The sequence below is a fragment of the Cardiocondyla obscurior genome, linkage group LG25, assembly GCF_019399895.1.
Source record: "Cardiocondyla obscurior isolate alpha-2009 linkage group LG25, Cobs3.1, whole genome shotgun sequence".
Taxonomy (NCBI): Eukaryota; Metazoa; Arthropoda; class Insecta; order Hymenoptera; family Formicidae; genus Cardiocondyla; species Cardiocondyla obscurior.
Window position 1 is genome coordinate 966,699 of NC_091888.1, and position 11,289 is coordinate 977,987.

Sequence of the window (11,289 nt, forward strand, 5' to 3'; positions counted from 1 at the left end):
AACGTCGATTCGATAACAGATGCGTATTACACGATATCTGTAATTATTTTTATCTCATCCCGATATCGATACTTTGTGTTTCCACGCGATCTTTTCGTTAATCTATCTCCAATTCTTATCAATTATCTATCGAAAAGAGAGATATGAAGTAAGGTGAAAGATCTTCTGGTGCAAAATTTTTTTTTTTAGCGCCGTATCACTCGGAGCTGTCGAGCTTGTGCAGAAAATTATGTATATATATGGGCATGTTTGAAAGAGAAGCGACGCCGCGTTATCTCAATATACATACGTCATCTTTCGAGGATGATAGAACGAAGACGACGCACGGTTACGTTTGACCTTCGCAAAGTTTGCAATCTCTTTCACTTGTGCAACCTGTTGCCTCGCTGGCAAAAGATGGCTTTCGAATGTAGTACCACGATGAAAACGGAATAGAATGCGACATACGGCACTTGTGCTTTCTGCTTTATAGATACAATCATTTTCCGCGAGTTTTTCACGCCGAGACGCAATTAGCGCAACAGCTTTCTGCTCTGAACGAAGGTATTTCGTAAAATATGCGGAGAATTTTCGGTAATTTTTGGCCAGCAAAAAGATTATCCTTGTATTAAAATAGATATTGTGGAACATTTGACCGTCGATTCATTATAATCACTATATCGTTACGCTTATCGCTTACGCTGCAAACGATACATGTGTATGTATTTTTTTTTTTTTCTCTCTCGTATATCTTATTTGACGAAGTGCTCTAAAGCACAAGCATTTTTGAAATAAGATGCGTATGGCACATGAGCGCAACTGGTACATAAAAAAGAATTATGGGGAAAGAGCAAGTGATATAGTCGAGTGTAAGCTAATTTTGACAGTGAGATCATTTTTCAAGAGCTGTATCAGGTACTAGAGAAAGATATACAACTACTAATACGGAATTGAAATAACTTTGAAATAATCTTAGCGTTTAATACGTTATATTTTTAATTGTAATATATATAACTGTTGTTAATTTTACTAACTTTTTCGTAAAAATTAAGAAAAACTGGCCAAAAACGAGAACATTAATAATTTCGAGTGTCATCCGTGCAATTCCCATTTTCGTCCAAAGCTTTTGTCCTTTTCGGGGAATAATTTATAAGGAAAAAAAATAGGGTGCATAGACAAGCATAAAGAGAAATGACAAAGAGGGAAGTGAGAAACTAAGTCAGACGGTATTTTGACAATGCGATCATTTTTCAAGGATGAAAGTAGAATAGTAACAGTCAGTCATCTCGCGCTATCTCGTTTCCGTCGAAATCGCGTATATGTGCGTGCCCGTGAGCTTCCGAATGTCTACCATTTTTCACGAGACAAAACTGAGCGCTGCACAAACATATATGTAATACCTTCGTTTTGAATATTTATACCGATCTTAGAAGGTAAAGATGATTATGCATCTTCGTTCTAACTCAGAACTACAACTATACGTATAAAGAAGAATATCGGTTTTAACACAAACGCAAATGCGCATTTTAATTGGTTTAATGAATGAATGAATAAATATTAGAAATTTTGTCTCTTCCTCTCTGTAACGAAAGCTTTACGAAAACGGAGAAGGGAACGTCTTTAAAAGTGGATGCAACGTTTTATCTCCTGACAAAAGAAACTGCGCCGACTACTAATTTGCGTAAATCGCGACAACGAGTGGTCGCCGAGCTTCGCACTCTGCTAACTACTCGCTTAGTATAGGCCACGAAATACCGGGGAAGCTGAGATCTTTATGGCGGTGATAAACCCGACCTCTCGCCAGCTTCGAGTTACAAATGACTACTGGTAGCTGAAAACTATTGCCTCGCGGTTCTATACACGGGGTACTTGGTTCACCGCACTTCTCTTCTATAAGGATTACTACATATTCTTTTGCAAGCTCTTGCACAGTGCTTAGCGAAGTTGTTGCGAAAGACGAGCTTATTTCCAATAATTTTTTCTTTTTTTTTTTTTCATATTCCAGATTTTTATTACACAAGCATATTCAGGTTTTTATATACGTCTAGAAAATGTTCGCGATCAATATTAATCTCTTTAAAATATAAATGTATTAAAAAAGTTATGAAATCAAATACTACGTTGTGCAAATATTGCTTTACTTTTTTCAAATCTTTGCGTTCAGTCGTTTACGACTACAATGATTAAGCGCGGCATTTTTATAAGGAAAGTTATTGTTAATCTTAGATTAACAAACGCTGATACACCCAGTATACGAGCCGCACTTCCTGATTCTGGCCTCGTATCTTCTATCCTCCTTCGTTCCTTCCTCGTTTCCTTCTACATCGCTGACCCCACTAGCAGCGAGTCCTCGCAGCTGGTTAGACGCGTGAAATAGGACCGCTCGTAAATCCTCGTAACGTCTAACCGCCCCCTTTTCCAACTTTTTTCCGAACACCTCGTACTTCCACGCTCCTTCTATGTATCCGCAACGAGTTCGCGGGGATTATCGCGATAGTAATTGTTATTAAATAGCCTAGCGTTATGATCAGAAGTAGAGCGTAGGTTAATTAATGGCACTGATAAAATGGGCGCATGTAAGAAGACTTTATTCTTTTGCTCAGCGATTTAAAGGTAGCTTTCGCCTATTTTTATTAATATCTTTTTTTACGATAGAATTTTTTCTTCCCATAATTAAAAAAAAAAACCGGTTGGAAATATCTTTTTCGAGGCACGAAACAAAGCACAGAACAACGAGTGGAATAGCACACGAGTACAGAAAACGATCGTTCGTTCTCGAGTCAACGACGTCGACACTTATCTGTTCACGAAGAAATATATGAATTATTAAATTGCGCGTGATCGTAACGATAAAATTATTATAATTCAACGAAAGCATCGATCGATCATTACATCAAATGCGTAATCTAATGCTCTTTTATTTTATTTTATTTTTTTCTTTCACCGAAAGATCAAAGTACGGAATTTATCGTATGTCTTTATTTATCACAAGCATATTTTGCATTTCTGGGAAAGGAGGCATAGAACATTTATATTCTATTATTTCTCGGAACTGTTGTGGAGCATCATATCGCGCAGGCAATCAAAGAAAGCGTATGCATGGTTAATATGCTCTTCTCTACATCCTACATTTGTACCATTCGATGGTCGCTTCCTCAAAAGCTAATGCACGGCTAATAAGAAAATGTTTTTCACTCTCGCGTAACTGTATGCGCATAGCGGCATCCCCCTTTCTCCTCTCTTTTCCCTTTACGCGGTGTGTGCGTATGCATGTATTTTTGTACACGTGCATGATCCCGCGCGCACATATTCTTCCCGCTATTAACAATGCAAATGGCTTCAGACAGCGGTGCCAGGAAATAATGCACAAGCGCGATTGCGTAAACAAAATGCAGAAAAATTGCTCAATTTCACGACTGAGAATTGCTTACCTTTCCGTGGCCGCAAGAAGAGCCGCCGTTCTTTAATAATGTACATTTTAACCCCAACGTCAGGCGGTGCATCGTCGAAAGCTAAACAATACGTCAAAAGCTCCGACTTTCCCCGATTCGGTATAAAATGATAATCACGTTATTGTTCTGGCAGTCGTTTGTAACTCGCTTACCGCACATATTCATATCTGACATCGACACACTTCCGTTTACACATAGTTATTCAACGTTAGGTCATTATGCCGATTCTATTGTAATCGAATCGAATAATTAACGTTTTCAATATTAATCCTAATACTAATACAATTGTTTTGCGGCACGGGATAGGATATGATCGGAATCATTTTTACGATATCATCTACTGCTTTCTAATTTACAATCGATATTAATAATGCATCGATATAATTAATAATAATTAAATTGGAATTGAATAAGAGAGTAAATAACTCAAAAGGTATACAAGATAGAGCTTTATATATATTTAAAATGGAGTAATATGTGCCTAAATTAATACAATAAAAGCGTAACGTATTAATGAATATGCATCGTTATTATAAATTATTATTTCGATAAAACATTTTCAAACGGACATTAATCATTTAATATTTTTCTCCGGATAAAAAAAAAAAGAAAAGAAAACAAGAAAATAATGTTAATATTTTACTATTAATGTATTAAAATATAGTAATCCTGTATATCGCACAAATTTGTAGTAAACGTACATATAAATATATACGCGCGGAGCATACGTGGAATGCAGAAAGTCCGACGTATGCACGGGCAAAAGTATTAAGAGATCCGTCGTATTCCCAGAGTGTATTCGTACAAGATCGATCAGTCGCTCGCGAAAGGAAAGATGAGGAGCGTTTCATCAGTTGCGCGTTGATATTCGGCGAATGGAGTTACGGTCTCGTTTTGCTTCCCATTGCCCGTGAGGAGCACGTGTACGTGCACGCGACGTCGTGTCGTTCACTTCGGAAGCTGGACAGGGAGCTGTGATCGATCGGGTCATCAAACATCTTGCCATATTGTTGGCTGAATCCCCTGGCGGCGGAGGGTAAAGGCGGGAGGCCCACTATTTTTATTACGCGGTTTAACCTGACGGCGATTGCATCGCGCGGAGACTGATGACGTTTTTCATATATGGTCGCGGCAAAAGGTCGAACAAAAAAAAAAAAAAAAGAAAGAAAAAAAATACTGGTGCGATATTGTGGAAGTATCAATCCACAATCCTGTTTGATCCTTAATTCGTTCGCGTTGAAGAAGACTTTTTAAAAATAAAAGTAGCAATAAACGACAGTAGAGACTACAATTTTTTTTTTTCTGCTTGTTATTCGCGTTAGTGAGAGAAAAATTAGCACGTCGAAGTTTAAAGAACGAGATGTGTATTGGTGATTCAGTGTTATTTATCTGGCCGAAATAATGGTATACGGCGAGAAATTGCTTTGATAGATGTTATCCCGGTATAAAAGAGAATGCCAAAGAGATGTCTCGCGTGTATGTCTCATTAGGACACACATATTTGCATTCCCCAAGTCATTAAGGAGAACCGCACGAGCCGTAACTGATTACGCGCGCGTTAGCAATGGCAACGTGCAACAAAGAGCAATAAATAATGGACCGGCTGTCTATTCGAATACGTTGCGGGGAATATCGCGCGCGGGTTATCTCACGCGAGGAGCCGCGACATAAGTATGCATGAAGTTAGCTAGGGGTCGTCTGAAATATTAAGCAGCTAGACTCTTCATGCTGAGGTCTGAAAACTGTTTACCCTGGAGGGCACGACGGTGAGAGGGTCGGCGCCGCCGTTAAAACCACTGTTTCTGTTAAAGTATTATATTGGTGAATATTGAAGAATTAATTCTTCAGAAAATAGTAGTGGGTTTTCTTTCTTTCTTTTTTTTTTTTTTAATATAAAAGTATGTATTGTTTAAATATGTATAACAGGAGCATAGTCTGCAAACGATTGTTATAGGTGACGCATATTTATACTTCGACGCGATATAAGCGTGAATTTCATTAGATTAATATGGCTCTACAGAAACTTGTACAATTAATTTACATAATTTGTTATTTACATATTTCTTTCGACAACTTATAACGAGGAAAGTAATTTTTAAATATCAAACCAAGATGTGCGATATATCTTGATTAAATTTCTAAATGTCATGCTGCGTAAAATTATTACGTAATATTCTTATCGCTACAGTCCATATTCCGTTGAGAAGCAGTGATTAATAAATTGATGAAACGAACATAAAGCTAAAAAAAAAATTGTAAGATAAGATGAGATAAAATAACAAAGTGCCTGATGTCTGTGTTTAAATATAGACATAATGCGATTGCATTATTTTATTTTCTTATTTTAAATTCCGTTTTTCAAACAGTACAGCTTTTTATTTCGCAAATTTAATAAAATATATCTAGTAATATCTGTGTATTTCCTTTTGAGAGAATATAGATATAACATAATGATTTATCGAATAACCTGAAGCGACACATTTGTTTGTGCGCATTATTTATTTTTTATTTTATTCAATCTTATCATATATCAGAAAATGCCGTTTGCATTACTTTTGACTTCAATCAGTATTTCATACATCATTTACAACTTCTATAATGACAACGTTAAACATAAAATTCACAAAGCAATACAGACACATGCACGTATGTTATACATAACTTTAGATTTAATTGTTATTAAATTAATTTTCTATTTTACACAAATTTTAAAATTAAAATCTTTTATTAAGATCTTGATTTGTATAAAAAAAAAAAAAAAAAAAAATATTAACGATTTTAAATAATGTTAACTTGAAAAATTTTGCATCAGAAAGATCAAGTGGCACGGTACTGCCTCGCGTCAAGTACAGGCGCAGCATATTAGCGAGTCTTTTATACAATATATTACGACGCAGATAACTGCTGTACGACCAGTTGCTCACAGCGAGTGACGTCGACAACATCGCTGCGAGTTACACTGTACAAAGTGCTTATACGAAAATCGTAGAATATTTATTAACATTCACCATGGAATATTGGTCAATTCTGTTATCGTTAGTGATTGGTTATTTCGGCATTGAATATCTTTTTAGAAAGTTTAATGTATTTAAAAGACACGGTGTGATACATAAACCGCCTCTCATGATATTCGAAGCTATAAGGAGGACTATATTTCCGAAATTATCTTTCGCTGATTCCATTGTTGAGACGTACAATCTTTACCCAGACGCAAAATATTTCGGATTCTACGGCATAACGATTCCATTTCTACTAATTCGTGATCCGGAAATTATCAAGTCTGTCCTCGTTAAGGATTTCGATTCGTTTCCAAATCGTCGTGGTTTCGGCGATTTGAATAATCCTTTATTGGGTAAAAATTTGTTTTCACTTCACGGGGAAAAGTGGCGTAACGTGAGAACTTTATTGAGTCCTTCCTTTACATCCAGCAAGATGAAAATGATGTTCACGTTGATGTCGGAGTGTGCTGCGGATTTTGCTAAATTTTTATCGGCTCTGCCCGCGGATGAAAGCGAAATAGATACAAAAGATGCCTTCTCGAAATTTACGAATGACGTTATCGCCACGTGCGCTTTTGGAATTAAGATCGATTCTATGAAGGATCCAACGAACAAGTTCTACGTTAACGGCAAGGAAGCGGCTAATTTCCTGTCGGGAAGCAGGGCCTGGAAGTTTATTTTACTCAGATCTTTTCCGACTCTCGGGCGACTTTTGAATGTGAAGATTATAGACGACAACGTGACGAGTTTTTTCAAAGATGTAATAGGAAATACAATCGCCACGCGCGACGCGGAGCACATTACGCGTCCGGATATGTTGCAATTAATGATGGATATCAGAGGCAAAGACGCTTGCAGAGAGCTCGACATCGACGACATGGTCGCGCAAGCGTTCGTCTTCTTCTTCGGTGGCTTCGACACCAGCTCGACTGCGATGTGCTTCGCCGCTCACGAAATAGCAGTTAACCCGGAAGTTCAGGCCAGGCTGCAGCAAGAGATCGACAAGGTTTTGGAGGAGTCGAACGGGGAAGTGTCTTACGAAGCCATTAATCACATGGAATATTTAGACGCGGTCATAAGCGAGACTCTCAGGATGTATCCGCCGGTCATCTTCGTGGAAAGGACATGTGAAAAAACGTACGAATTGCCGCCCGCACTGCCGAACGAAAAGCCGTTCACCGTAAAAAAGGGAATGGTCTTTTGGATGCCTGTTTTCGCAATTCATCGTGATAAAAAATATTACGACGATCCGGATAAATTTTCTCCGGAGCGATTTTTAAACAACAAGAGTTACAACAATTCTTCGTGCTACTTGCCATTCGGATTAGGACCAAGAATGTGCATAGCTAACAGATTCGCTCTGCTTGAAGTAAAAGTTTTACTGTTTCACTTATTGGCGCGATGTGAATTGAAACCTTCCGCGCAAACCACATTTCCAATGCAATTCGGCAAAGGTCTTGCAATGAAGCCGAAAAGTGGATTTTGGTTAAGCGTCCAGCCTCGAAAAAATATATACATTACACGTTGAAATCCACGCAAATCGACAACGAACGATAAATCTCCGACAATAATTTTAAATAATATCGTTTAATTATAATGAAAAAGTTCAACCGGAATAAAACTTGTTCCGTAATGTAAATTACTACGAATTTTTATAAATGTACACGTAATACAACGTATTAGCAGAATATTGTTTAATTTAAAAATAGGCCCACATTTATTTCACAATGTTAATAACATATTTTGCTGTTATATGCGAATAACACAGCGCGAGAAAATAATTGTAAGAGTGTTTTTGCCACTTACCTTGTCCTATTTCTTCGTAGCGAGACAATACATCGTTTCGAGCCACCCTTATGATCTCCACTTCATCAATTCTTGGCCCTTCTCCAACATGCGGTCCCTTTCCAACGGCAGTAAGTGAATTAAATTAGAAGGGGTACTTTTATCGAGTCAGAGGCTGCCTTTTCGAACACACATCTCGGAAAACTGATAATAGTAATTTTTATTAAAGTAATCGCGTTGCAAACTATTTACATATACGCACTTACATGTATTAAAGTTAATGTAATTTAGTTAAAAATATTTTATTTATAAAATATGTAAGATCGTTTGCTAACTAAAATTATTAATACCAATAAGTTTTGTGATTTAATCGTTTCTATCAACGCGTTTAGATTATTTTAGAAATAATTTTACCTTTCGATTAACTTTAGGTGATATAAATATAGAAGCTGTCTCTCTTTCTCTCTCATCTTGCTTATTAACTTGTTCATTAGAATAAATTAGTATTAGATAGGACTCGACCAATAATAATTAAGTGGTTTAGTCGGTCACTAATTATCTAAATTACTACGATCCCGTAGCAGCGACGGATAACTACGTTTGTCTCTAATGATCAAGCGGATCAAATACAATAAAGTGTCCGGTTGATTCAATAGCGACCGTGTGTCACGCGAGCATCTTATTTGATAGAAACCGGTTTGACTGTCAAAGACCAGGAGTTACGATTCCTTTAGCAGTGACCACCGAGGGAGCGCACGTTCTTCTGACCGTTCATTAAACCGGCATTCACAAGCTCGTATCACGTCTCTGGAAACGCCCAATCACGTAGTCGAATACATTATACAACTGTTATATCCACCGTGCAACTGTGCGTGAGGACGTGCGGCCAATGCAGATCTCTTCTCAATGCAAGAGATTCGTCGCAGAACTCGCAGAATCCCGACAATCGGCATTTGCGACACGCTAAATCCGCACTACTTTCTAAAATTTATATTAGTTATATTTAATGAGAAAGAAAAAATTATTAATTCTTTCTTCTATCGCTTGTATTATTTTTTTATTTTTTTTTTATTTTTTAATATTTATATTTAATATCTCTGTGAATTTATTTACGCATATACAAATTGCAATTTAAAAATGATATACATATTTATATAATATTAGATTGTGAACAGCAGTTAAGAAATATTTTTCTCGAGAAGAAAATTTTTTCTCGATATAACATTCAACCAGAAACCACCTTCAGGTTTCATAGTAAAACTTTTAGCAAACTTGATCGACTTCGGTGTCTTGTCGCAGGGTACCAATTTGCAACGTGCTAGCAAGTGAAACAGCAAAACTTTTGTTTCCAACAACGCGAATCTGTTGCCTATGCACATTCTGGGACCGAGGCCGAAAGGAAAATAGCCTCCGCAGTTGAGACTGTTCTTTTTACGTTCGCCGCAAAATCGCTCGGGATCGAATCTTTCAGGGTCTTCGAAATATTTAGGATCGCGTTGAAGCCCATAGGCCGGTATCCACACGCTTTGTCCTTTCTTTATCGTGAAGGGTTTCGTTCCCGGCAATGCCGATGGTAATTCGAAGTCTTTTAAACATTGCCTATCCAACGTGATAACAACCGGATACATTCTCAAAGTTTCGTTGATTACCGCATCTAAATATTCCATGCTATTAATCGCTTCGTAAGACGCTTGTTGTTCACTCGCGTTTTCCATAACCTGGTCAATTTCATTTTGAAGTTTCCTTTGTACGTTTTGATTCATCGCGATTTCGTGAGCGGCAAAGCACATTATCGTCGCACTATTTTCGAAGCCTCCGAAAAAGAAAATAAACGCTTGCGCTATCATGTCGTCGATAGACAATTCTATCTTGCCATCTTTATCTCTACTTTCCATCATTAATTGCAACATGTCCGGACGTACAATATTATTTTCATCTCGAGCTTTTATAGTAGTTTTTATGAGATCGCGGAAAAAATTCACCGCTTTCCTGGAGATAAATGACAATTTAAGCATCCGCGCTAGCCAAGGTAACGCTTTAAGTATGAAGAGTTTGAAAATAATAGTGCTTTTTAAATTGGTTGCCTCCACGCCGTGCATATAGAAATCACTTTTCGGATTTCTTATAGAATCTACGCTAATTCCTAAAGCGCAAGTAGCGATCACGTCGTTCGTATACCTCGTGAATAAATCTTTTACATCCAACGTTCTTTTCTCCGGCGGCAGTTTCGCCAAATAATCGCTAAAGTCGACGCCGCAATCTGACATCAGTTTAAACATATTTTTCATTTTACTCGACGTGAACGCCGGGCTCAATATAGCTCGTACTTCTCGCCATCTCTCTCCGCGAAGGACGACGAGATTTTTGCCAAAAAACGGATCCACACTTTCGTCGACGAAACTAGTACGGTCCATAAACATGTCGAAATGTTTCATCGTCACGGATTTTATAAGTTCCGGATCGCGTAGCATTATGGTTTTATTATTATTCAAATCGTATACACCGATGTACTTGGCGTCGGGATATAAATCGTACATCGACTTAACGAAGTCAATTGTTGATTGGCGACGTAAAATCGTTGGTCCCATATTTCCCACCAAGGGGAAAGGCTTCACATGCGGTACTCCGTGTCTCTCGAAATAATTTAAATCTTTGAAGAGAAAATAATACAGGCCCAGAGTGCCCGCTATCGCTGATAAAATAATTATATATATCATGTTGATAATCGTATTTATACTGTACCAACCAAACTCGCGAAGGAAACAGCTTACTATAAATTTATTATGCGGATATGTAGGCGATTATTAAAATGACCGGCCAACGTTACACGTCAGAGAACTGCAATCAATTGCTAGCGCTGCGCGATCATTTCTATTATAAGCGACGTAAGTGATATCGTGTGGGGGAGGGAAAAAAATTTGTTGCTAATAATAATTAGGTTCTTGCACATTGTAATTTTAGTTGACCTATCATACGTTGTACCTTAGTGAGGTAATTTTAATAAATTATTATATTACAAAGTTCGTTTTAAATGTAAGAAAAAATTTTATAACTGCGGAATTGATTACTTGAGG

General features: G+C 37.4%; 2 protein-coding genes across 2 annotated transcripts; one reads left to right on the plus strand and one right to left on the minus strand.

The window, feature by feature from the left end:
* The first annotated feature begins 6,285 nt into the window (after window positions 1–6,285).
* Window positions 6,286–8,136, plus strand: LOC139111809 (cytochrome P450 9e2-like). The gene has a single exon (XM_070672320.1). It carries the CDS (start codon window positions 6,441–6,443, stop codon window positions 7,956–7,958), a length of 1,518 nt encoding a protein of 505 aa, XP_070528421.1. The 5' UTR covers window positions 6,286–6,440; the 3' UTR covers window positions 7,959–8,136.
* Window positions 8,137–9,293: 1,157 nt separating this feature from the next.
* On the minus strand, window positions 9,294–11,048 carry LOC139111806 (cytochrome P450 9e2-like). The gene has a single exon (XM_070672318.1). It carries the CDS (start codon window positions 10,930–10,932, stop codon window positions 9,394–9,396), a length of 1,539 nt encoding a protein of 512 aa, XP_070528419.1. The 5' UTR covers window positions 10,933–11,048; the 3' UTR covers window positions 9,294–9,393.
* Window positions 11,049–11,289: the final 241 nt, after the last annotated feature.